Source organism: Chionomys nivalis, chromosome 5 (assembly GCF_950005125.1).
Source record: "Chionomys nivalis chromosome 5, mChiNiv1.1, whole genome shotgun sequence".
Lineage (NCBI taxonomy): Eukaryota > Metazoa > Chordata > Mammalia > Rodentia > Cricetidae > Chionomys > Chionomys nivalis.
The window spans coordinates 86,699,324-86,726,686 of record NC_080090.1 but is presented as its reverse complement, the minus strand read 5'-3'; the positions used below and the strand labels follow the sequence as shown (position 1 = coordinate 86,726,686).

The 27,363-nt window shown below is 51.3% G+C and overlaps 1 protein-coding gene across 3 annotated transcripts in view; it reads right to left on the bottom strand.

Annotated features, from left to right (window-relative positions):
• Positions 1 to 5,015: 5,015 nt before the first annotated feature.
• The window catches only part of Tmcc2 (transmembrane and coiled-coil domain family 2), a 37,160-nt gene continuing 14,812 nt past the window's right edge, over positions 5,016 to 27,363 (bottom strand). For 2 of the 3 annotated variants that reach the window (XM_057769714.1, XM_057769715.1), the window contains exons 3-5: positions 8,045 to 8,985; positions 6,559 to 6,694; positions 5,016 to 5,510 (exon numbers count right to left, since the gene is read on the bottom strand). In XM_057769714.1, the coding sequence (XP_057625697.1) occupies positions 5,199 to 5,510; positions 6,559 to 6,694; positions 8,045 to 8,985 (1,389 nt within the window). In that variant the 3' untranslated portion in view covers positions 5,016 to 5,198. Of the gene's footprint in view, positions 5,511 to 6,558; positions 6,695 to 8,044; positions 8,986 to 18,362; positions 18,566 to 27,363 lie in introns of those variants that run through there. The other variant, XM_057769716.1, reaches the window with a different exon arrangement.

The following is a 27,363-nucleotide window of genomic DNA, read 5'->3' as shown; positions in this document are numbered from 1 at the left end:
TGTTTTCATAGATACACATGTGTACTCATCTGTATGTTTGTGTGTATATGTTCTTATGTCTGTGTGTGCACACGTATACATTCATGCGTGTGTTGTGTCTGGGTGTTCATGCATGCACTGGCACTCAAAACCATATTTCTGGGGTTGAAATGAATCTAAGACTAGGCGGTTTAAGGTCATCTGCTTTAGTTGAGGGGAACCCCAAGAACCACAGAGGAGAAGTGGAAAAAGACTGGAATCCCTCTTAGCCCCTTTCTCTTTGACTGTGTCCCTCAAGACTGAGAAGGAGATGGTAGAAGTTGGCTGGCGACCTGTTTCTAGGATGAATTTGGTTAGTGACGCATTAGAAGAAAAGTTAAACCTTCTCTCTCTGCCTCCACCTAAAGTGGGGGCCTGAGGCTAAACTGTCAGAGGACCACTTCCAATGACAGCTTCAGATCTTTTAGGGCGAGCTAGCGGCTTCTCAGCTCAGGTGGTGATGGGAGGACCGGGCCCTCCTGCAGGTCAGAGCGAGAGTGCACATCTCACCACGGCATGTCCAACTTTCAGCTTCGATTCAGTGAGCTAACTCACTGCAAGGATAAGGAAAGTGGCAATCAAGAAGCTTCGGATATGGAGCCTGAACACTCAAGGCAGACTGGGGAATGGCCTTGGGGTGCTTCTGGAGGCAGAGTCAACTTGATGAGTCCTTCCTGGAGGCCAGGGCATGCAGAGGTGGCCTGCTCTGAAGCGCTGCGTCCAGCATTCTCCATCTGGACTGTCACCCAGGAACTGTGTCAGGCAGGGCTGGGCGGCCAGCGTAGGAGCACTCTGCTGGAGGTTCTGTGTATATGAGGCTGTGCTGCCACCCACACCCAGACTGCCCTTCTGGCTGCTTGGGTGACTCAGGACTTACCAACACGTCTGAATATGCTAGGGCAAGCCCCGGCCTCCTCTTCTTCCTTGACACCATCCCAGCAGGCCTTGATGGGGCCTCCTCCCATGTTCATCTGCAGGCTGCTATGAGCCTTCAAGACACTTTGCTCTGGCTACTTCTTAAGCCCTGCCCAGCCCTGGTGGCAGATCAGAGTTCCCGGTGGAGTCCCAGATGGCTGGGGACCCTCCTGGAAATAGTTCCCCAGGGGTCCTTTGGGGGCTCTGGGGGACTCTTGATATCTTTGTGCCTAGGATGGCAGTGCAGGCATTGCTTCCACACTAAAGCGGGGAAACTCGGGCACATGGCCTGCCAGTTTTAGCTCGTACCCAGGCATCTCAACATCACTTCTCACCCTCTTTCCTAGACACCCACCTGTTAGAGGAGGGAGGGCCTCACGCTGATACATCTGTAAGGCTGTGATGTTGGTTCAGGACCGGCAGGCCTCGTCTCATCCTCTACTGAGCTGCGCTGAGCCCTTGGGACTGGGCCCTGCTTTGCTGATGATACCGAGAGAGAGAGAGACATAGGCAAATAAACAGGTTCTTAGTCTGGAGAAAAGGGATCAGCGCCTCTCCTGGGTCTTCAGGTCAGGGCATTGCCTCTGTCCCACTGCATATTTCTATAGAGTCCACCTCAACTTCTCCAAGCAGTTCTGGACCTTGCACCCAGGGTCAGTGTGCAGAGATCACTCTGGGTCATTTCACTCAGTTCCGGATCCTGTGCCATTAAGTTTAGGCGTGCCATGCCATGTATATCTCCTGTTGCCAGAGCTGGCCATCAGACTCCATTCTTTCTGTTTTGGTTTTTTTTTTTTTTTTTTTTTTTTTTTTTTTGGTTTTTCGAGATAGGGTTTCTCTGTGGTTTTTTTTTTTTGTTTTTTTCGACAGGGTTTCTCTGTGGCTTTGGAGCCTGTCCTGGAACTAGCTCTGTAGACCAGGCTGGTCTCGAACTCACAGAGATCCGCCTGCCTCTGCCTCCCAAGTGCTGGGATTAAAGGCGTGCGCCGCCACTGCCCGGCTTGGTTTTGGTTTTTTAAAACAGAGTTTCTCTGGGTAACAGCTCTGGCTATCTTGGAACTCGCTTTGTAGAAGAGGCTGACCTCTAACTCTGAGCTCCTCCTGCCTCTGCCTCCCAGGTGATGGGATTAAAGGTGTTGCTCAGCTGGAGACTCCATTCTTCCTGATGGGGAGCTGGCGTGAGAGCAGCTGGAACAGGTCTAAGGCAAGTGGCTGTGCTGGGTTTGAGCCCAGGTCTGGGATTCACTCCAGGGCCTGCCACTGCAGGGGACGCTAGGCTGCTCTAAAGTTCTGGCTACAGTTCTCCTTCCTCTCTTAGCTGTGGCCCCAGTGTCTCCTGCTTTCCCTCACTGTACAGACAAACCAGCTATATCCTGTGGTTGTTCTGGGCTGCCTGCTGCCTTTCGGGTTTGCCAAGCTTGCACTTGCTGAAGCTTTGGGATCCACGAGGGTGCCAAGTGGGCTGGCTCTGCTGGATACAAAGGACACTGGCTCTGGTCAGCTGACTGCCAAGGAGCCAGGGGGCACCAAGTCTCCTCTTTCATCTGCCCCCACTATAAGGGACCCAGGCAGTGGGAGTCCACCAGTCTGACTGCTCTGCAGCACTCTGGGGGTGGGACAAACGCTTGTGGGACAGGTGCTCTGGGAAGGCCCTGCCTCTAGGTCTTGTAGTCTGAAGGAGGCAGACTACAAGTGATAACCCTGACACAATGTCTCACTCTCAGGACCTCAGGGGAGAGCAGGAGGTGGGGGCAACTCATGCTCCTTCTCTACAGAGGCAGCACAGACACAAACAGGGCTGCCTCAAGCCCCAGGATAGCAGGGTTTTGAGAGACGCACCATTGTACTCCTGAGAAGGAAAACAAGCCATTGCTGGCTTCTACAAAGAAGATGTAGCTGGGGGCCTACCACCTCCCTCGGGCTGTTTGCTTTGCAGCCTCAGAACTGGCCAAGAGTGGCCTCGCTTTCTTCCTCCCTTTCAGTGTGGGCTGCAGCTGGCAGTGACATTTAGAGCCAATTCTGAGAGGGCATCTGACCTTGGGAGGAATGTAGGAAATGTCTTGTAGCCAGGAGCGGCCACCCCCTACCTGTGGCCCTGGAATGTGGGCTCTGAGCCGCCTGTGGCCCCCAAGGGAGGTACACATGCATATGCAGTTGGAGGAGAACTGGGAGTGCAAGGACCAGGAATGGAATAGTTGGAAAGCAGTCTGGCAAAACTACCCAACACAGAGGGCAAAGTCAGACTGGCAATGCCACCTCCTTGCGGTGCCAGTTCTGCGTTCTCTCCAGGCCTTGGAGCCCTAGACACAGTTGCAATTTTGGCTTGTGGAACTCAGAACCACAGAATGCCAGGGCTCCTTGACATGAAGAGTGGCCACATCCATCCTACTTTACTGATGGGGAAACTGAGGCCCAGAGTAGGTAGGAGGTGGTTGCAGTGCACAAGTTATGATCAAGACCCAAGGTTCTCAGCTGTTTTTTGTTTGGTTTGTTTTTGTCTTTCTTAATCACAGCCCCTCCTTGTTGCATCTTCCTTCAAAGGGCCTATTATAGGTACCCACTAAATTCCTGCCAGGAAGCACTCTGGGGCTGCAAGGACTGATTGCTCCAACCATGGGGCAGATACTAAGCCCTGGACCTTCATGGGGAGGATCACACCACAGCTCTTGGGAAGCAAGTGCTCCCTGCCCCAGCCAGACCACAATGACAAAGCCAGGCTAACCCCAATAGATGCTGGTTTGAAACTGCATCTTGAGAGAGGTTTTGGAGTACGGACTCTGCTGACCTCTTGTGGTCACAACTGGTCCTAACTCCACATCCCTTCTGGGAAGTGCTCTGGCAAAACTGGGCCTGGATGGAACGGTAGTCACCTCACTTAAGTTGCTCAGACCAAGGCTGGAGGGTGGGTATGTCTCCTTCAATGTTGTCTCCTGAAGGAAGACAATTCAGGCCAACAGATGAGGTCCTGCCTGTGCTACCCGGAATGCTTGAGTGTGGAAAAGAGGTCCTGTGATTTTCAGAGAGACAGCTTAATCAACACCAGACAGGATGGTTGGAAAACGTAGAGGATATTTATTTCTCAGGAAGGTCCACCACAGCTGGCAGGCACTGCTTCTCCTGCTTCACGGGTTCCTCTCTCCCATCCCGAGAAATCTCCACTGTGCTTGGAAGGGCCCACGGGAGGCTGGGCTGTACAGAATCGTATGCAACACTCCAGAGCCTTAAAGAAGTAAATCAACAAACATCCTATTCCCCCACAAAGACACACATATAAAATAAATAGGTATATATAAAAGAGGCCATGATTCTCCCACCCATCTGGTGGGGCTGCTTGGGAGAGTGGGCTGGGGGGCCACGTACCCCTTCTTTCAGCCAGAAACATCAGAGGGTACATGGTCTGGAGTGTGGTGAGCCAAGAATAAGCCCTTGCTGCAGAGGGAGAATGAGCAGCTTCTCCTCCTGGAGCCCAGCTGGGCAGAAGCAAGGGAAAGGTAGGAACAAATAAATAAGTCAATAAATAAATAAATAAATAGAACTCAGCTTGATCCCAGAGGCCTAAAGGTTTGGGTTAGAGGCTCAGGGCGCTTGGACCTGTTTTTCAGAAAACAGCACACCCAGTGAAGGGAGAAAGATGGGCAGAGAAAACACAAATCCAAAGCCACACCTCACCCAGCCTCCAGAAACCAGTCTCAAATCAGCTCAGTTAGGAGAGGAGCAGGGGCAGGGCAGGCTGAGCAACTAGTGGCTGTGTCAAGCCTGCCCTCTGGTCCCAAGGCTGGGGACGCTCCCTTTCCTGGACTCAGTCAGCACAGCCTCCCACTGGCTATATCCAGACAGACCATCTCTGTGGGAGGAAACTATGGCTCCCCCCAGGATGGGCTCTTTCCTAGGGAAACTGAGACCGGGTTTTATATCTTAGGGGCCTTCATGACCTAGGACATCCTTAGGTCAGTCCAGAAAAGTCCCACGTGACTAAATAATTCAAACAATGCAGCCCTGGTGTCCTCCCTTGTTCCATTTGGCCATGAGTGTCTCCACTTCCTCCAGCCCCGACCCCCCCACACCCCCCCACACCCCTCCACACCCCTCCAGCAACCTTCAGGCTAAAAGAGAGATGGTGTCAAACAGATGCAGTGCAGAGAAGGGGCAGGAGCTGCCGAATGGGGAGTTTGGGCAAGAGGCCAAACAGGACATGTCGAGTCCCAGGCCCTCCTGGAGATGTGTGGCCAGTGGAACCGGAGAGCACAGGGCGGAATAGCAGCTGCTCAGCTGGGCAGCAGCACACGCTCCAGGAGGTAGGTGAGCGAGTCCCAATGCTTCCAGAGGAGGAAGAGGACAAGGAGCAGGAGGGCGGTGCTGGTGATACGTAGGCGTGTCTTCATGAGGGGCGTGATGAAGTTGGCAATGGTGGACACAAACACCAGCAGCACGGCCATGAGTGCCAGGATCACGTTGATGAACTTGCCCAGCAGGGCGCGTGCGTTGGCGTTCTCCACACCTTCTAACTGCACCACCTGCTGCTGCTGCTGCTGCAGCTCCAGCTTGGTGACCCGAGTCAGGCAGGACTCCACGGCCTCCTGCAGGGGACAGAGGGTGGTATAAGGGAGCTCAGGGTGGGTGAGATCCTAGACTGAGCCCAGTCTGCCTGTTCTTATTCCCATAGAGCTCACGTGTGATCTCCAAGGGTTTGTGAGCTGGAAGATTAGTTTCTAGCATGGCAATGCTAGGGTTGCAGAACCTTTGTGTGTGTGTGTGTGTGATGTAAAGAATTAGAGCCTATGAGAGAAAGTCTGAACCCCAAATCTCTCTGGCTTTCTGCCTCACTCTGTGACTCTCCTATACAGTCCCTGTCTTTGGGAGGCTACAGCAATGCAGTCTTTACCAGCTCCAAAGTCAGGATGACATCCTCTTAGGTCTCCAGAGGGGAGAGCTGGGTGGATCTTTTCTCTTTACAGACTATCCAACCTTACACATTCGCTACAGCAAAGAATACACTAATATGCCACTGTACCAAGAAGGTGGTAACAGAGCCCCTCTTCAAGGCCAAGAAGGGTACTCCTAGAACTGGGGACAGAACTCTTGACTGATGACTGTCTGAGGAGGAGGTAAGGAAACGGAAGTCTTGCTTATTGATTCCAGCTCCATATTGAGGCAGGCAAATGCCCAGAAATAACAATTATTCATTTGTAAATCTGATATAAAAAATGTGGCAACCATAATTGGCCCTTGCCTACCAGTTTGCCTTTGCATAATGCATACGCTTGGCCAAGGACTTACCTTGTTCTTATCTCTACCCCAGCAACACTGCCTTCTGCATCCTGTACCTATCTGCCCTATGGATAAACCTCTGCTCATCATTTATGGATAAAAACGCCCTGTATGATATGTCCACCCCAATGTGTCACCTGCACCCTGGGCCTACGGCTCTATCCACACATCAGGACCTCCCCAGAGAGGCCTGGGCCATACGTGGATATCTCAGGCCCTCTCATAGGATTGGTAGGCCACCTTTTCCTCCATGTTATAGATAAACCTCTGCTCATCATGCCTTATGTGATAGGTCCACCCCAATGCTGTCACCTGTACCCTGTGTCTACAGCTCTATCCACACATCCTGGGCCATACCTGGATGTCTCGGGCCCTCTCGTAGGACTGGTAGGCCACCTTTTCCTCCATGCTGGCTAGCTCCTGCTTTAGGTTGGTCATCTCATTCTGGTGGAGCTCAGTCAGGTCATTCAGTTGCTCCTCCAGCCTCTCATACCTGGAAGGAAAAGAGAAGGTGACAGCAATTCTTACAAACCATTCTGTCGGTAGTGACACGCAGCCCACCCATGTGTCCAGTCCTGCCCTCATCTTAACCTGGTTAAGAGCATCACTCTGCTCTGTGCCAGCCCTGTGGTAAGCGTGGCCTAGCACTGCAGCCTCACCAGACAGTATTGACAGGTGAGGAGAATGAGAACCTGTCTGGGATCTCATGGCTCACGATGGGGAGTTAAGGACTGAGTGACTCTAACCCAGCTTTAAACTCTAAGATGCTTTGTGGGTAGCAGGGACCCGGAAGTATAGAGAATGTGATCCCTGCTCTGAAAAGCACCAAGTATCCAAAGATGGCTATAGAGTGAGGGTGGCTGGTTTTAGATGGGGTTCCCCTCAGTTTTACAAGCCATCATCTAGAAAGAAGAAGTGCTAAGGAAAAAGGTCCCCAAATCCCTCAGAGAGAGAGGGAGGGAGGCAGGGGAAGGACCAAACTCCAGCCCATTCTTAACCTCGGGAACGCTCTAGGCATTCTAACTGTCCATCTATCTCCACTTCGCATTTACAGATTGACTTGTTCAGGTGTTTTTTTTTGTTTGTTTGTTTGTTTTGTTTTTTAAACGGTATTACGATGTAGGTCTGGCTGGCCTAGAACTCAGAGATCTGACTGCCTCTGCTTCCTAAGTGCTGGGATTAAGGGCGTGTGCCATCACGCCTAGCCGGCTCATTCTCTCTTTATGACCACTCCCTAAGGTCAGGTCACAGACAGGGAAACAGTGGAGTACGAGCTGTTCAGTTAAGTTGCTCTAATATATGGAAGATCTGGGATTTGAACCCAGGTAGCTGCCTCCAAGGTTCTTTCTGAACCAGAGTCTCCAGAAGAGCACACATGGTGCTGGCCCTTGTCTTAATCTCCCTTGTGTGAGTTAAGCGCATAACACCCCAAAGCAGTGATGCTCAACCTGGGGGTCAAACGACCCTTTCACGGGTGTTACATATCAGATATCCTGAATATTAGATATTTATTTTACAATTTGTAACAGTAGAAAAATTAAAGTTATGAAGAAGCAATGAAAATAATGTTACGGCTGGGGTCACCACAGCATGAGGAACTGTACTAAAGGGTCACAGCATGAGAAACGTTGAGAACCACTGACCTAAAGTATCCTGAGACCGGCAGAACCCTTGTTCCAGAGATCTGGTGACTCCTGTTCCAGTCTGGAGAAAGCTCCTCAGGGGCTCCTCCCAGCATGGCAAGACCCTTCTGGAAGCTTCTCCAGTGACCTCCAAAGCTCAGAACAGCTTCCTTCCTTTCCCACTTAGCCCACCCGCAGCCGGGAAGCCAAGAGGTACCCACCTGTAGCGCTCTTCTTGCAGGCACTGGGTCATGTAGGTGTAGTCCCTCTGCAGCTGAGTCTTCAAGTCCTCCATGGAGTCCTCCAGGTGTGACTGGCCCTGCTTGATGTCCCGCAACTCCTCCAGCAGAGTGTCCAGATTTCCAGGGGCACCATAAAGAGTGTTGGATCTAGGGCTCCCCAGCGCACCTCCCGGCCCAGCCCCAGAGTTGCTGCCCGCCCCAGCTGAGCTGGCACTGGCACTGGAACACTCATCGTCACTGCCGTACTTGGGGCTGGAGACTAACGTGGCACTGCCACTCAGCGCCCGAGCTGCCTCTTCGGGGGGTCCATCTTCCATCGGGTCCTTCAGGTGGGCAATGTTGTCGGCACTGCCGAACTTGTTGCGAATGAGGCTGGCGAACTCCCGGGGCTTGGACACCACTGCAGTATGGGTAGCTTGCGAGAGGCCAGAGAGACTGCCTTTGACACCCTCCACCACGCCACCCCCGAAGCCACTGATGCCGGCACGCATGTTGGCGCCCACATCCTTTAGCCCTTGCTGCATATCGCGCAGCACATCTTTAGGCTGTCGCGAGGGCCCGTTCTGCTCTATCTCCTTCAGGCGCCGGCGGTAGTGCTCTAGTTTCTTGTGCAGCTGGGCGATGGTCTGGGCCGACTTTTGATTCTTCTTCTCAAACACCTGCTTGATGCGCGACACCTGCTGCTTGTCCGCATTGTTGGCCAGCTTCAGGTACTCCGCCACGTTATCATCCCGCGCCTCCTGCTCGATCTTGATCTGCTCGGTGATCTTCAGGATCTTCTGGTGCAGGTGGTCAATGGCAGCCTTAGTCCGCTGGGGGTCGGGCGCTCCATCTGGCACGTCCAGACTGATGGGGCCATCAGTGTCACCATGGCCAGGGCCAGAGGGGAGGCTCAGGGCCACAAGATCTCCCTTTTCACCCTGGGGAAGAAAACCAATGGTGAGACACGGGAGGGAGCTCAGCAGGGTCAGTGTAGCCCCGGCCACCCTTGGGTGTGGCTTCTCCACCTGGACCACCCTACAGATGCAGGATGAAGGAACATAAGCTTCTATAGCAGGCCCACAGCTGCAGGCCAGCATTACTCTTATGAAGAGCTTTCTCTCTGAAATGAAGTCTAGGCACATCTACATTGCCTTTGGAGCAGGGTGTCCTAGCAAGTAACGTGGGGACACACAGCTATGAAAAGGCAGACCCTCTGGCCCTGAGGCCAGAGATGGGCTCAGCTGTCTCTCTGGATTCAATCTCTTAATTAGGCTCTTATCTGACCATGCGTCTCCTTCGGAGCTTGTAGGCCTGTGCTTTCCTGCCTCGCACCCCGTTTTCACTAACACAGCTGCATGGATCACTAGCCCTGTTCACAGCCCTTTTGTTACCTTCTTGCTCTCTGAGGGTATCAGCAGTCTCTTCTGACTCATGACGGTGGGAACACTCGATCTCTCCCACTCTCCCAGAACTGGGGAAGAGTGCACACCCACCCACCCTACTGGGCAGGTCCTTGAAGTCTAAAGACCCAGAGGTAACTCAGAGGCTACTAGAGGCCAGGAGTCTGAAAGAACTGAGAAAGAAGAGAATGTGCAGCAAGGAAGGCAAGAGCCTCTCCTCTCCCCACCAGGCAGGCAGGCTTTCTGAGTGTGTCAGTGTGGTACAAACTCAGACAAACAGGGGAGAGATCTGAGAAAAGCTGAGGCAGGGGATCAGAAGGAAAGGGCAGGGAAGATACTGAATTTGAGATAGATCTGTGGGCAGGCCTGGAGCCCACTAACCCCAGGCCACTGTTGGCAGCTGAGTCCCTTATCATTACACAACAGAAGCAAGCTGGATCAGATCACGGGGTGGGGGGGAGGGGAGAGGTGAATGCCATGTTGTAGACGGGATTAAACAAAAGAAAGCAGCCTTGTCACACATGCTGGAAGCAGACAGAGCTAACTACAGGCAGAAGTTACTGGAGAACACCTATGACAACAGCGCTGGCAAACTCAGGAGGCAGGGAGGGCTCCTTTTAGGGTCCCCTAAGGATGCCAAGAGGACAATCTCCTGAAGAAAGGGCTTTCCTCCGGGCTTTGGGTGTCCCTTTATGTCCCCTCACCCTCCCTGCAGGCGTGGGTGCCTCGGAACTCTCCTCCAAACCATGTCCTCCCAAAGCCATCCATCCCGAGGTCTGTCTCCTCTTGGTGGATTTAAGCCTCCTGTGCCTGTCACTCCCTGCAGTCTCTCTGGTTTTCCGGAGCCTCTGCGTCTCTGCCTGTACAATGGGTGTACTCATACCTACTCTCAAGTTCCATGGGAGGGTTTCCTGGATGGCATCCCATAGGCACATGATAAATGCCAGATCTGAATTTAGGTAGATTTTCCTCCTGGGGAGTGATGCCTACAGCCAAGCTGGGCTATCAGAACATATTACTCAATATTGATGGAACTGTACAAAGTAAGTTCTCTATATAACATGTGGCCTTTACTCTCAAAGAACTTGGCCTTAACACAGATGGTCCTTAATCTCCTCCTGGGGCAAAGAATATGCAGGTAATGGGCATCGATGATAATGTGTTTGGCAGTCTGCATGCTGCCATTCACTCTGTGAATGGTGCCAGTGGACAGAACAGACGGGGACGGGTGCAGGACACTGGGAGAGCTGCAATGCCTTTCTCAGGGAGGGACAGCACATTGTCTGCCTGCCAGGCTCCTCTCACCACGAGGCGGACAGCACATTGTCTGCCTGCCAGGCTCCTCTCACCACGAGGCATCTGTCTCAGAGTGGATGCTGTACAGTGCCCAGGAATGAGGGTAGACTTTTTTTAAATTTCATTTTTTTTCTTTTCTTTTGGGAGGTTTTGCTTTTCTGAGACAGGGTATCTCTGGGTAGCCCTGGCTGTCCTAGAACTCACTCTGTAAATCAGGCTGGCCTCAAACTCAGAGATCCACCTACCTCTGCCTCCCTAGTGCTGGGATTAAAGGCCTGTGCTACCACTGGCCAGCTTTATTAAAAGCAAGATTCTTGTTTGTTTGTTTGTTTGTTTGCTTGTTTTTGTTTTTCAAGACAGGGTTCCTCTGTGTAACAGTCCTAGCTGTCCTGGAACTCGCTCTGTAGAACCAGGCTGGTCTTGAACTCACGGAGACCCACCTGCCTCTGCCTGCCGAGTGCTGAGATTATAGGCATGTGGCACCACCATCCTGTGACGACATTCTTGACACCCGGAGGTAGCAGAGACTACCATCACCCCACCCCCGCATACACACTCTTCTCCATTCTCTACTCAGACCCCAACTTGGGCATCCCGCCTGAGAACTGTATGTTGGCAAGGGGTATAAACTGTGTGGCTCACGCCGGCATATCTTCAGTCACAGGCCATCATCCTCCATGGACGCACCTTGCTAGGTTGCCAGAGAAGTGGCATCAATTCCCTTTGCCCTCCAATGGCTTCCACAGCAACAGCACACCGCCCCCATCTGCTGCTCTGTGCCAGGTGTGGTTGGTTCGCCAGGATTTCTACTTTCATCCCTTCAACCCCGGTAACAACCCAAGAGCCAAGCAACACTGCCATTCCCATTCTACAGAAGAGAAAATTAAGGGCTGGCCCAGGACTACAGGATGAGCGAATGACGTAGGATCTGAATCCTAGTGGGCACCTAGCCCCAGGGCCTGACCCTTGGACAGCTGGGAAGTCCCTGCACATCTGCAGCTTGAGACATTGCTGCCTTGAGTGGTCTCAGGATTTCTGTCAGTGGTCCCGAGATACTTGGCCTCACCCTCAAGCAATTACGCTGGCATTTCCTATAGTGAGACTGAGGGCGTCTTACATCCCGCGTAAGCAAGGAAAAGGGAATTACGGAGACAGGTGAAACAGCTTAGCACTGGTAAAAGGCACTTGCTGCCAGGACTAATGACTCGCTTTCCACCTGGGAGGGAGAGGACCAACTCCCCTGAGCTGGCCTCTGTCCTCTGCCCAAACTGTGCATGTTTATGGGTACACAAATAAAGGAATGAAATATATACATGGAGAAAAGATGTATACATACAAGCCTAGGTTGGCTTGGAACTCACTATGTAGTCTGGCCTCCACAGTGGAGGGATTACAATGGTCAGCCACCACCAAGACCCCTTTAAGACTGAAGGGAGATGGGGCAAGGGATAGAGGGAGTCAAGGATCTGGCAGACAGCCACAGGGGCACAAAGAAGGATTATATTTTAACAGGGAAAGGAATGTTAAAGAAAGAAGAGAGTTCCTCAAGTGGCGAGAACGCACATGGATAAGATTTGCCAAAGAAGATTGGGGGCTGGGATGCAGCTAAGTGGCTCAGCACTTGCCCAGCATATACGAAGACCTTGGGTTCAAATCCTAGCACCTAAAAAAAGTGGGTGGAGCTGGAGAGATGCCTCAGTGGTTAAGAGGGAAGCTTCTTTGTGCGCAGTTAGAGATTAATCCGGAGACCTACAACCGGTCAACCAGAGGCTGTGGGATTCTCAGCTCTGTACAGCTCTAAGTGAATGACTACATCACTCTCCATCCCCGAAGGCTCAGAGATAACCCTGGGGAGGGGGCAGAAGGCAAGAGCCAGAGGCAGTGGACATCTGCAGGGACACGACAGGGCCCTTGCACACACGACTCGCAGTGGCTGGCATGGCGTGCACGAGAGCTGCGCAGCCATGATGAAGCCAGCCAAAATCCCTCCCAGCATGGGCGAGGGAGGGGCTTGTGAAATCCCACGCCTAACTGGCACTGCAGGGGGAGGGAGAGTAAGTCTTCTTCAGGGATGTGGTCTCCGAAAGCCCCTCACACTGCAGTAGATGGTCCTATACCCACGCAGTGCTAAGTGGACTCAGAGTTTTAAAAAGGAGGAGGACATGAAGTTTGGAGGGAAGTGGTGGGGAAGCTAGAGAAGGGAATAGGGGTAGAAAAATATTATATTCATATATGAAATTCTCAATAAAAATACCATTATTATATACATCATGTAGAAAATTATTCATAAATTATTCTATAGATAATGAAAACAATTGATAATTTGAATCTAAAGCAAAAGGTTTTAGTTTTTTCCCTCAAACTGTACATTTCTGAAATCAGAACCTTTTCTCAATGTTCTGTAGCAATTAATACACTGTGGAAATAAATGATCAATTGCATTTATGGCTATAGATGTAAAATGTACAGTCATTTATGCTTCTAAAAATAAATACAGACCAAGACACTGCATATTCAATAGGAAATCACATTATTTAAAGTAAATTTCTTGTTCTTAAAGTTACTTTTGTTTATTTTGGAGGGGCACATGTGTGGAGGTCAGAGGACAACTTTTGGGGGTCAGTTCTCTCCCATGTGGGTCCTGGAGCTAGAACTCAGGTTGTTAGGCTTGGCTACAAGTGCCTTGACCCACTAAGCCATTACATCTGCCCAGCGACGTTCTTAACAAAGCAAATCAGCGTAGTAAGCACATGTAGAAACTGGAATCCTCGTGTTTTGCTGGTAAGAAGGTGAGATGGTGCAGCCAGTAGAGGGGAACAGAATGGTGGTTCCTCACCATTAAATACAGAACTATCTCATAACTGTCCAATTCAACTCTGAGTATGCACCTGTTCTAGTTCACTTCCTGTTGCTGTGATAAACAGCATGGCCAACAACAACTTGGGGGAAGAAAGGGCTTATTTTATCTAACAGGTTATAGACCATTCTAGAAGGAAGCCAAGGCTGAAGCAGAAACCATCAGGAAAATACTGCTTGCACGATGCAAGAGCCTCTGGCTTGCTCAGCTTCCTTTCTTGAACAGCCCAGGTCCTCCTGCCTAGGGATAGCACTGCCCACAGTGGGCTGGTGCTCCCACATCAATTAGCAATTAAGCAATTACCTCAGCCAGGACATGGAGGCACACACCTTTAAGTCCAGCACTTGGAGGACAGAGGTAGGTGGATTTATGAGTTCAAGGCCAGCCTGGTCTACAGAGCAAGCTCCAGGACTATGCGGAGGAACCCTGTCTCAAAACAAAACAAAACAAAACAAAACAAAACAAAACAAAACAACAACAAAAAAATAAAATAAAAAAAAGAAAGGAAGGAAGGAAGGAATGAAGGAAAAAAAAGGAAGGAAGAAAACTAATCTGACCTAGGCAATTCCTCAATTGAAGTTCCTCTTCCCAGGGGACTCTGGGCTGTGTCAAAGTGACAGTTGAAGCTAACTATGACAATACCAAAGGAATTGGAAGTGGTATTCGAATAGACACTGGTACAAGTTCAGAGTGGCACACTTCTCAATAGCCAAAGGGTAGGCACAGCTCAGAGACGGCCACTTAAACCAACGAATGGGCTAGCAAAACGAGAGACTCCACATAATGGAAGACTGTTTGGTTACAAGGAATGAGATTCTGATAATGCCAGAACATAGACGAGTCTAAAAAGCAGTTTGCTCAGTAGAGGCTACATGCTGAATGGTCCCACTATGGGAGCCTCCACAGTGCTAAATCTACAGATGAGCGGTTGCTGGGGACGGGGGGAGGGAAGAAATGGGAGTGAGACCCTAATGGGTATCGGGTCTCCCTGAGGATCATAAAGATGATTTGGAACTCGGAGGAGGTAATGGCCGTGCACAGGAACATGGGAGAAAGGGATCCAGCCACATCAGGGCGGTCTACAGTGGGCACCCGGACCTTGAATCCCTCCAGAGCAGCTCTTTCCCAGACTAGGCACTAGGAGAGGCACAGCAGTGACTCAGTGCCTGCCAGTGGCGGGTGGAGACTTCAGGTCCCCTGGTTTGGAGGAAGGCTTGGCTGCAAAGACCGCTCCTCTTTCCAAACGGTGTAGAGTTTCCTCAGCTTACACCAGCTGCCAGTACCACCTCTAGGACAGAAGCCCCATGGCACGGTGACCCCACTCCTGCGACTGAGGAAAGTTGGTCACTATAAATACCTGACTTGGAATGAAACCCCACAAACAGGCTGAGCAGACTTTAAGGAAAGATCTGGCAAGGAGGGGGCAGGGCTCACACACATAGGCAGCTGGGGAATCCATGACATGGCCCTACATGGCCCTGGCTATAGCTTACTAGCCAGGGCTGCAGCTACAGACTGAAGTTTAAGACTCAGTGATGAAGGTTCTGGGGAAGGCAGAGCTCGAGTGTTTTCTGAGTCCCTGTTTCTGTCTTGGCTTCAGTGAGATCTCCCCACGGTCCATGAAGAGCTGGGCACCTGTCTACTTAGCTCGGGCAGTGCATAGACCTGTCTCCCTGCCTGCTTTCAGCAACACAATTGAACCTGGATTGGGCACACTGCCACATCACAGGAGCGCCTGGATCAAGGCTTCCCCAGCCTTGGCTCCCACTGCCCTCTGCAGTTCTCACCTCCTCCTGGGCCTGAGTCCTTGTGTTAACCTGGCTGTGGGACACTTGCCCTCCCCACTGCATGGCAGTCCAGCAGCTGGAATCCTGGAAGCCGGCAGGCAAATGGCAGGTGCTTTCAGGACAGAAAGTGCCAGTTTAAGAGACGCTTTCAAAAGGGAGGAAAAGGTAGTTGCTATGTGAATCCTCGTTTTCTTTCTTTAGTAGTGTATGCACATGGGCCATAGGAATAACCACTGCTGGGCTGGAGAGATGGCTCAGCGGTTAAGAGCACTGGCTACTCTTCCAGAGGTCTTGAGTTCAATTCCCAGCAACAAGATGGTAGCTCACAACCATCCAGAATAAGATGTGGTGCCCTCAAAAAAAAAAATCTGGTGCCCTCTTCTGGCCTTCAGGGATACATGCAGGCAGAACACTGCATACAGATTAAATAAATAAATAAATAAATAAATAAATAAATAAATAAATAAATAAAAAATAAAGTCCTTTTTTTAAAAAATGAAAGAAAGAAATAACCATTGCTTGTGGGAGTCCATGCTTCCTGTCTGTGTTCCCAAGTAGACCCATAATCTCCTCTTACCTTGGGGCAGGCAGCCCAGGGTACCCACAGTGGGCTGGCATGTCCAGTTGGAAAGACAACAGTAAGGCTACTCTTGTGGGGGGGAGGGGAGGGAGAGGACAACGATAAAGACAAAAGAAGCAAATAAACAGATCTTTCGGTCTCCTAATCCCCCCCCCTTTAGGCCCCGTGTTCACTCTGATCCATCTATGTGCCTGGCCACACCACAGAAGAGTTGCTCCTGAAGGCTGGGTCCATGCTTCCACCGAGGCATGAGCGCAGTGGATGTGCAGGCTGCGGGTGGGGCAAGGCAGTCAGGACTAGTGACGGCAGTGATTCAGCAGAGGTGCTTGGACCAGCTCCCTGCTGTCCCAGAGAGACTCTTATTCTATAAACTCTCTTGGGATGGAGATCACTGATTTCCTTAATAAAACTTAAGTCCCAGGGGGAAAGAAGATAAATCCAGCTCAGGATGGAGAGGAAAGCATGTGGCCAGCTAAAATCCTTAAGGCCAAACTGAGAGAAGGCACCTGACATTACAGCCAGGGCAGAGGGGAAGATACCCCACCCAGCCCCAGGTCCTGAAGTCAGGGCTGCTCCTCTTCCAATACAGCAGATACCACCTTATTTGACTGGTGGTTCTTTCTTCCCAGTGGGAACATATGGGGTGCATAGAAATGTTTAATCCAGCTTTGGACGGGTCATCTTACTGACCCAAGCACTCCCAGGTGGGCAACGGGAAGATGTGGGGGAAATACCCTGGAGGCCTTAGAGTCCTGTCTCGAGGGGTCAGGAGGTCAGACGCTCAGCTACTCAACAGGGCACACAAAGAGCTTTGTCTATGTGAGAGGGAGGTGGAAACAGTCCCACAGCAAGTCTCCAGCCACGCGAGGGCAAAGCACGCCCCTCCCACTTCTCCCTTCTACAAGGGGACTGCTGAGGGCAGACTGCGCACAGATGAGGAGACACACCCCTTCTCCATGCAGCACCCATCCATCTCAAGGCAGAAGTGTAGCCAGCTGCCTCTCATCACTGTGCCTTCTGCAGCCCACAAGCCCGCCCTGTGCCTAAGGGACAACTCTGCAGAGCTGATGGAGGGCCTGATCTCAGCTCCACCTGGGCTGTGACCCTTTCTGTTAGCGCTGCTCCTGTAACTCCATCCTCCCTCCAGTCTTGGCCCTCCCGAGGACAAAGCTCCTTTGTCCACAAAAACGCCCACTGTTCTCCTTCCTTCTCTGCAGAGCACAGACTCTTGGTTGAGATGCTGGAGCTGGTCTGTCATTTTAGAGTCTTTCATTTTCCATCCTCTGATTCTCCGGTAGCCGAGCACTACGGTCCTGAACGCTCTTTGGTCCATGGGGATCAATGCTCCCAGAACCTCTCCGTTTCCTTCTCCCTGCCACTGCTTCTGAATGCAGAGCAACCATGACTAGACGCACCCTTGTATTTAACGGCATGCCAGCTCTCCTGTATCTAGAGTTCTCTGTAACTGGGCAGGAGAGAGGTTGGTTCTGGGGCGCTTGTTGCCCGACGAGCTCTAGAAACGGCTCTCCTTCATTCTACAACCCCTCTCCATGTCCCACGTGAAAAGTCTTTCCTTCCCCGACCCAGAGCCTCACCTGTGCGGATACCGTTTCCCAAGGCCGTGCTGGCGAAGAGGTGCCAGGAACTTTAAGGCCCCAGCTGTCTGAGAGCAGTGTCAGGCTCCCAGGCTCCCAGTCCCTGGGCAGCACTGGGCTGGCTGTTGGAAATAGGGGCCTGAGAGCAGGTGTGCCCGAACTCCCAGGCTCTGCAGCTGCCATCTCCAGTCTGAGAGAGGCCCAGCCAGGGATTAGGAATGGATTGCTCTAGATTTCCTCCTCCCCCAGGGCGCTCTTTCCCATCTGGCAGGAAACATGGAGGTCTATCCAGCGGGAGGCCCTCCCCCCAGCCCAGTGTGTAGGAGGATGCCCTAGTGTGACTGGCCGAGCTGCATGCAGGAGGTGGGAAGTCACAGGAAAATATAGGACAAGTAACTGTTCACCACCAGACAGACACTGACCAATTCCTCCCATTTCCGAGTCTAAGAATCTCCCCAGTGATCAGAAACCTTCCCACAGCCGCTCAGCTGCACCAGCTCCCAGTTTCAGCTCGTAATGGAAGTATGCCTTCCAGAAGGGTCCCTCTCAGGAGTTCTCCTCCTCTCTCCCTGTTCCGTGGCTTAAAGCTCGGTCACTTCTAACCCAGAATCCCCAATAATGGCCTGGAGACATCAGCAGCCTTAATAAGGGAATCCCTCTGTCCTGAGACTATGTCCCATGAAGCCACTCTGCTCTGGACACCTCTGTGCCTCCCTCCCAGCTTCAGCTTCCCCCACGTCCTGTCCTCCAGCACTGCCCAGGCAGGAACCACCCAGGGTACAACAAAGACACAAACTCACAGCAGTTCCTTTTTCCTTGGACTTCATCTGTGCAGTCCCAGTAGAAAATCCTGTCGGTCAGCAGAGGGGGCCAGAGGGCCACCGTCGATGACAGCAAGTGGTGAGGAAGGAGATGGAGAAGCCAGTCCTGGGTCCACCTGTCTCTCTACCAGCAAGCTCCCCAAGGCAGAATGTCCATTCCGCGACTCTGCACTCATGTGAGCCCCCAGAAGCACACAGGGCTTAAATACCGATGGTCAATGTGGATCATGCTCATGGGGCAGTCCCAAGTTCAAGAAGGTTCCAAGAGATAAGAAGGGCCCCGTGCTATCTCTAGGAGCCAGTGGCAAGGTTTGCAGCCAAAATCACCGAGGCCAGGAATCCCCCACCCAGGGGTCCTGGAAACTGTACAAACATGTGTCAGCTGATGACTTAGGGGTTTCTGAGGAGGCTGGTTAGACACATTACATGGGTCTCCCATGACTGGGGCCATCCTAGTCTATAGGATCAGGGAAAACTCCAGGCAGTTCCTATTTTCATAAATGACCTCTCTGTTTATACAGTATTTTGACAAGTACTGTTCCTTTTGCATAACAGTCATTAATATAAAGTCTTGCTGTCCATATTAAACTATAGGAAGGAAAGGAGTAACCCTTATGGTTATCTGGGCCCCTTCCTGAGGCCAGCACGAGGCTGGTCTCCTTTGGCACTAACAGTGTAACGGCAGCTGACTATCTCACTGGGCTATAATGGAAGTTCTCTGCAGCAGGTTCATCCTAGGTAGCAACAAGTCTGGCTTGAGATTCTTACCCTCAAGATATCCCTTCCCTGTCCCCTCCTTTTGGGCTTTACCAAGTTAAGATTTTTAAATTTAAAAAAATTCTAAATTATGTGTGTGGTGTGTGTGTGTGTGTGTGGTGTGTGGTGTGTGTGAAAGCAGGTACCTGTGGAGGCCAGGGGCACTGAATTCCCTGAAGCGGGAGCTACAGGGGGTTGAGAGCTACCTGATGTGGGCGCTGGGAACCGAGCTCAGGTTCATTGGAAGAACAAAGTGCTCTTAACCTCTCCAACCCCCAAGCTAAGATTCTTAAAATATCTTTATTTTTCAAGATTATAATATAATTATGTATTTTTCTTTTCCTTTTCCTCTCTCCAAACCCTCCCAAATAACCCTCCTTCCAAAACTGTTACATACATATATATGTACATATTTATTGGCCAAACCACTTCAATGGTTCACATCGAACTTCACAACTTCAACAAACAACACCAAGACTATAACTGTTTGATATTTCCCACCATGCTCTTACTTGTAAAGAGCCGAGTTTACTTTCAGTCTGCATCATCGGGAGGGAGCCCTCGTCTGCCAGAGTATGGACAGTGAGGACAGCATATGAGTGATGACAGATGTACCGGTGGATCCAGACCCACGTGAGCAGAGGTGCAGGGGTCTAGACTGGACCACCTGGGGTCTGCTTAGCTGGGAGAGTGTAGTGGGCTCAGTGTATACACCAGCACAGCATGCCTTCTGGCTTTAAGGTCTTACACTTCCCATGATTGCCTGGGAAAATCCTATGTCCTCTGAGGCGCCCCCTTGTCTGTCTCTTTCTGAACTTCCCTTTCCTTTTTCCTTTTTAAGTTACACTTTATTTGTTTATCTGTCTTTGTGTATAGGGTATGTATGCGTGTGGGTACACATGCCACAGCACACATGTGGAGGGCAGAGCAGATCTTGCTGGCATTGACTACTCACTCTCTCCTTCTATAACTCAGGTCATCAAACTTGGCAACAGGTACCTTTACTTCACCCACTGAACCATCTCACTGGCCCATAACCTTTTTCATATCAACAACAACAACAACCAGACAAACAAAAAAGGAGGAAGAGGGGGCAGTGGCCACAGGAGACAAGAGGTTGAGAGCAGGCTAAGACTGGGGTTGTCTCCCCCACCACACACTTTTTTTTAAATTGTGGAGTTGTCTCTGAATGACAACTTTCCTCCCAGACTTTCTGATCCAGAAAGCTAAGAACAGCACAAACAGTTTCTTGCTAGGCCACATTGCATTAAGATGGCCATGGGGAAAACTGCCCCTTAATGGGACATTTCAGCTCCACTCCTGGAGCAACTCATCACAATGTCAGACAGGAAGAGGGCGGGAAGGGGTCAAGGGACAAACCAGCAGTCTCTAAGAGAAAAGGAACACATGGTGATCAGGGCAGTGTCGCCTGGCAAGCCAGCAGGCAGAGAGCACTTTCCTCTGTGATGTTGTCCTTGTCCTTATCCATGAGCAGAGACCCTGAATCTGCCAAGATGAACAGCAGGGAACATTTATGACCTTGGGTTTCAAGCTTGGTTCCACAGTTGCTCTAAAACTTTGAAAGTATTCACAGTTACAAGGGGAGGGATGTGAACGGGTAAGGGTTGAAGGTGAATATGTCTGGGAGAAAGATGCGTACAGAATGGGCTCCAGGGATGCTGAATAAACTTGCCAATAGCCTGGCAGTGCTTGGGAGCCAGAATGGCTGGTAGAGATTCTTACCTTGCTACCCACAACCTCTGTAGCCTCGACAGGTATTAGCCATACTTCTTCCTAGCCACAAAGAAGTCAGGTGTACCCACCGAGGAGTCTGCAGGATGAGGCCAAGAAGCCAAGTGGGGCATGGGAAGAGCATGTAAGCTGAGCCTCGGAAGCTCTGCGGCTGTGTCCACAGAGGCTGACACACTGCCGGCCTCATTGAAAGAGGTTGCTAGAACTGAGCCCCCCTCACCACATGTGAATGTGTAAACCCATGCACACATTACAGTATTCTAGACAGTACCTCGAAGGCTTAGCCTGGGACAGAAAAGTAGCTGTCATCTGATGGGAAGTTGAGAGGGGAACAAACAGGGGGAGCCACCACAAGTAATTCAAGTAATGCCCCCGAAAGGACACAAACCACCAAGCAACTTTCCTTTTGCAAAGAAAATGTGCTCCTGGGTGAACGCCACAGCGTGTACTTCCTGTAAGTCTCCGTCATCCCTTTTGGTCACTTCCTCTATGGTATGGCTGAGGAAGAGACAGCACCACAGCAGGTGGTTACCACTGGTTTACAGGCCCAGAAGCTGAGCTACAGCTGGGGGTGTCTGGCCTCATCTTCTCCACACAGAGTTAAGTCTGAGGGCAATAGACAGGACCACATTGTCCTTGAGCAGGGAGCTGGTGGAGCCAGGGGCCTGAAGTCACACTGCTCTCCACGCCTGGCAGGGTTCAGCTCTCTTTCACCCTGGCTTATTCCTCATTTGGCTTCTTCTTACTTCCTCGTCATTTAATTTTGATATCAAGTCCTTACTTCCTTATTTTCCTCTGCCTTATTTATATTATCGTCCTCTCCCTTCTGCAGAAAGTCATACTATTTACTTTTTTTTCTCTTAAAAAATATAATAAAAACAGGGTTGGGTATAGCTCAGTGGTAGAGTTCTTGCTTAGCATGCAAGAAGCCCTGGGTTTGCTTCCCTAGTACCACAAAACACAAATAAAATTAAAAACTCAGTCAGCAGAGTCCACACATCCTACATAGTGGGAAGCCTGAGTACAATGGTGAGAAGCAACTAAATTTAGTATCTTAGAAGGCAAGGTAAGGCCTTAAAAATATTCTGGGCTGCATATGGTGTGTGGCGAGCAAAGCCCCAGCAAGGGCTCCTTCTTGGGAGGCTAACAGCTGCCCTGATATTCACCATGCCTCCCCTGAAAACAAGGGCCAGGGAGGTCATTGTCCCACCCTTACTTTCAAACCTAACCAGGTCATCATTAGGAACTGCTTTCCCCTGGGGAGACAAGAGAATGGTTGGTATTGTTCACCGGGAACTGCAGCGATCAAGGCAGGTGTGCACTCTGGGAGTGCACAGACAGATACAGCCCTAGGAGCTGCAGAAGCAAACAGAAGGTCTATCGAGCGGGAGGCCACAGCACAGCATTGGCGTGTAAACGCCATGAGACCTTTCAGCTGCTTTCATGGAGGGAGGAGGCGTCTCCTCTACCCGGGGGCCTTGGATGATCTAATGTCTCAGATACTCTGGGGTGGGGGAAGGCCTTGTAATTCCTGGGAACCTGGTCAGTGGAAACAGCCATATATCTGGCTCATGATTAGGCCAAACAAATTCATTCCTTTACTGTCCTCTGCTCCCCAGAGGGTGGCTTGCGGGGAACAGGTCCTGAAGAAAGTGACCCAGAGGAAAAGGCATCTCCTTTCTGCACAATTTTTAGGACACAAAGTACCCTCTATCCAACCCCATTTGCCACAAATAATTGAGAACATTATTGAAACACAATTCCTGTATGCTCCCGCTGACTCCAGGGCTCTGAGCTTACCACTGGAGCTGATATGATTAAACAAGAAATATGCACAAAAGCATTCTGCAAACTATGGCATGCTGTTTGACGGACTGTTGGCACCAGCACGTCCCAGAAGCATGCCTACAAGGCCACTGAGTCCCCAAGAAGTAAGTAGGCAGGAATGGGGCCCCAGTAACATTTGGGTTTGAAGTCGCCGTCTCAGGAGGCAATGAAACCTTATATAATGATGTTAATATTACAGGGCCCCTGTCTTTCCAGGGCAGGGTTCGCCTTTCCAGCCACCCCAAGGGGGCCTCTTGATCACAGTATCGCTATGGATCTGATTTAGCTTTTGCTGAACATGCTGAATTATTCACGAGCTACAGATAGCAAGCCAGCTCTGGGATGAGGGTAGGGGTGTCAGGAGAGCTGTAAGTAAGAGGGAAGGTATACACTGGAAACCAGACTTGCAGGGAGGTCAGAGAGGACCTCCAGAGTATTCGAGGGGCAAGGGTCAGTAAGATCTGCCTGACGACTTGTTTGTGACACCCCGGCACCTGTCCCTGGAGGAAAAGGAGAGGTGGGGAAGGCATTACCGTAACCTCAGCACCCTAGCTCAGGAAAGCCCCTGATTCTCTGAGGATCCTCAGAGGGCTGCAACGGCATGTATTCTGAACCTCTGTTTTTATTCCCTCTGCCCCGCGGGGAATAAAGACAGAAAGTACGAACTGCATCTAGAACAAGACGCAGATGCTGGGATCAGGTTAAGGGTTCTGTGTTTCCATTGCCTCACCTGGCGCCGAGGGGCCAGGGTCAGGTTTCTCGTCTCATGGATGTCGCGAATGCAGGGAAGAGTGTGCTAGGTAGCTGGGAGATGTGTGCCAACTCCCATGGACCATGCCCACATCCCAGTGCTGGCTCCACATAGTCTGGAGCCTGGTGGCAGAGTTCTACTTCCTGCTGACTGTTACCGTCCCTGGCTGGGGCTGACACCCAAACCCTGAGCACACCTTCTTGGGCAGTGCACAGCATAGCCGAAGGAGCCAAGGCTGAGAGAGGTAGAGAATGGAGCCTTGACTGTAGTGTCCTACCTGTGTCTAGAGTGGCATCATCTCAGCCCCATGGGCTGTAGACAAAGAGCTCATCTCCCACAAGGCTCTGGCCTGAGCTTAGCAACAAAGGGTTAGGTAACAGTTGTCTAACCCACACACCGTATCCCAGGCAATTGTACGCTCCAGAATCAAGTTAATCAGGAGGGCAGAATATTTCCATACAGAAAGGACACCCGTGGGGGTAAGGCAAAGGCAAAGGAAGGGTACTGGGGCCAGTGACCCCAGCTTTGGTTCTGAAAGAAAAGGGGCTGGGGCTGTTATGACCTCTGGAGTCAAGTGCAGTCTTCATTCTTTGTCCCTTCTCATGTCTAAACTGTAACAAGGTGGAGGGCTTTGCCTAAGCGTGAGGGATAAAAATCACAGCAAAGTAGGCACAACAGGGTATACGGAAGCAGCAGGGGACCCTGGGTTTACTGAGCAAGCAAGGAATGGTTCAAAGCAAAGCAGAGCGGGCTAGCCTTGGCTTGGTGAGTGCCTGGAAGCCCTACACAGTCTCAAAGGGTCCTCCAAGGAGTGGGACAGTGGCCTCTGGCTCTGTATGGAAGGCAAGAACCTTCCATACAGAGAGGAAAAGGGGGAATAGGAGAGGGGACAGGGGACAGCAGGGCATGCGGGTGGTAGCTGTTCTCAGACACCTGGGTGACCTGGTGTGAGTGGCTGTGCCACTGGGAGGTGGCAGTACTATATGGGAAGGGGTTGTCGCTGTGTGAATAAGCTGAACTGGTGTGATCCTAGAGCAGAGTCACCACAGCCCCTGTGTAGCCAGGCCTAGGACATCAGGGGACTCATGGGTGAGTAGTCTCTGGGCCCCCAATGCCTAGGGGACATGTTTGGAAACCTCTCTCAGCAGGCAGCCCCGCCCACCCGAGCCAGCAGACTGCTAGACATAAATAAACCAGGGCCCCTGGGTGTCTGCCAAAACTTCAGTCTTCTTGGCAAGAGGTGGGGCTAAGGGTGGGCCCCCTCCCTCACCATCCTGGAAGTAAACAGGGAACTTATTTACATGGGGTAGGGAAATTTTGCTGTTGGATAAATCTGGTAGAAAGTGCACAGGATGTCCTCAATCTGCCCTGGGCTGGGAGACGAGCTGCACCCCGCCGCTTCTCCCTCCACCGTCTGGCACTAGAGATAACACCTCCAAGTTAGAGTGACCTGACCAGGCAGGACAGAATCTCACCTCCTTACTCCTTATGACTATGAAGAACCTGCTCCCTCACCCCAACCTATCCCAGGGGCAGCAGGAAAGAGTTTACTGGCCATACGAATCTCTCAAGGCTGCACAGACCCTGGCCTTCATGGCTCCTCAATCACACAGGACAGAAGGGAAGAGAGGACCAGGCCAAGGTCAGAAGCTAGTCACACAGCTGGCTCCTGTATCATTTTCTCCTCGTCAGCCTCTAGGATGGCATGCCTTACACTGGTCCAGGATGGGCAAGGCTGGGTAGGGGTACGGAGAGGTTTTGAGGGATGCCCAAACAGACATGAAGAAAAAAACCAAAGGGATGGGAAGCTTCTGACCCCACGTTTTCCAGGACCTGCTTTTGAAAAGAGAGAAAAGGAAATGAAAGAGAGATAGGGAGGGGACAGGAAACACGTCTCCTCTTCTTTCCGAGGAGCCAAGTGGCCTAACCCTGCTAGTGGCTCCCTGTCCATGCCCCAGGGCCCATTCCCAGAAGTTGGGGTCACGCACAATGTTACCCTCACTGTGTGCTCACTTGTGTTGCCCCCTACGCTGACAAATGATTTCCCCTACTTGACATATGTAAGACCAAGTGCTACGGTGACCTTTCTCAGAGTCACACGCAGAATGGAAAGCAGAAGGGTGGGGCCCAGGGGGAATGGTGTTTGTTTTTAATAGGGAAATAACTAAAGGCAGAGCTTAGATAGCTGGGTTTGGAGGGACAAATGATAGTCCAGCTCCCACTATCAGGACTGAATTGCTGTTACGTGAGCCCCCACCTGTCTCTGCCACCCCCTGCTCCTTCAAGCCCCCTGCTTTCTCTGGGTGGGGGCCGTGTAAGTCTCAGCAGGGCCCGTCAGGAGCCCTAGCTGCCTCTGGGATGTTTTGGTAACTCAGGCCCTACCAGGGTGCCCTGGTCTGAGAGTCAGCTGGTGAGTTGCAAACAATGGTGAGGGGTGTGGGGAGTGGGGGAGGCTTATGAATTAAAAATAGATGCTAGTAATAGCCAGGGAGCCTGCAAGAGAGCATGTGGGCTGTGTTTACTAGAGAGAAGAATACTTCCTATTCATACCCAGAGCAAGAGAGTGGAACCACACGCTTCTTATACCAGCCAATGGCCTCTGGGTCTGGAGAGTCAGATGATGGGGCCTCGAGCTTTAAGGTGGCTAGAAGATCCCTCTTCCAAGGACAGGGAGGCACTGCTCTCCCCTCAAGACCCCCAGGGACAGCTCCAGGTCTGGACAGTCTATACCTTAGGAAGAAACAATGCCTCTTTGCCAGGACCTAGCTGGACGGCCTGAGCCTGCAGGCCCTCCCTTTCTGGAGGACTCAGCCTTCACTTATTGAGTGGAAAGAATGACATCTGCTCTGTCAACTGCACTGTCTGTTATAAAGGTGGACCAGGTAAACAGTAGCAAAGCTGAAAGTTCCAAAGAAGAAGCCAGGCACACACCTTTAACTCCAGGACGAAGCAGGTAGATTTCTAAGAGCTCAAGGCTAACTTGTTCTACATAGTAAGTTCCAGGCCAGCCAAGGCTACACAGTGAGACCCTGCCTAAAATTAATTAAGCAAAAGTTAAATCTTAAAACAAAACAAAAAAGACTAGGAAAGATGGGGCTGGAGAGATGGCTCAGCAGTTAGGAGCACCGACTGCTCTTCCAGAGGACCCTGGTTCAATTCCCAGCACCTACTTGACAACTAATAACAACCAACCATTTCCCCAGCTGTCCCCCGGTGAGGTCACCCAAGGCTCTGGGTTTGGCTTTCCATACACATCAAGAAAAACTCCCTCCTTCTACACATTATCCAGACACGGTGTCAAGATAAACAGCAGGACAAAAAAGCCCCCAGAAAGTTGTCCAGCTGGCACACCTACCCAAAGAACTCCAGCTCCCTGCCTCCCAAGCAGCAAGCACCACCGGTTTCCGAAGGTGCCTACTGCCCACCTATTCTCTGTCTTTCCCAGGCAGCTGGAGAACTCTAGGGGCACCACAATTAACTGGAGGTCTCAATGATCACTCCTCCATCCAAAATCAAGCCCCTCGTGTGACAGGCTATTGCAACTAAAATTTTTAAACATACTCACTCACTCACCCATGAGAGGTGGGCCCGGCTGTTGCTGTACATACAGAACTTTCTCATGAAGGGCTGAACAACCTGGTGGCAGCTGCTGGGTGCCCCCAGCTCTTGGGTTCACGAGGCCACACCCTGTCAGCCAAGTGCATCCAGTCCTCCCCTTACTGCACACTTCTCCCAGCCGAAGCCAGGCTCGCAAATGCAGTCCCATCGTTTTAAATGCTATCTATATGCTGACACCTCCCAAATTTATGCCTCCAGGTTGGATTTCTCCCCAGGACTCCAGACTTGTACAGCCTACTGCTTATTTGGCATTTCTACAGGGGTGTTTAATAGCCT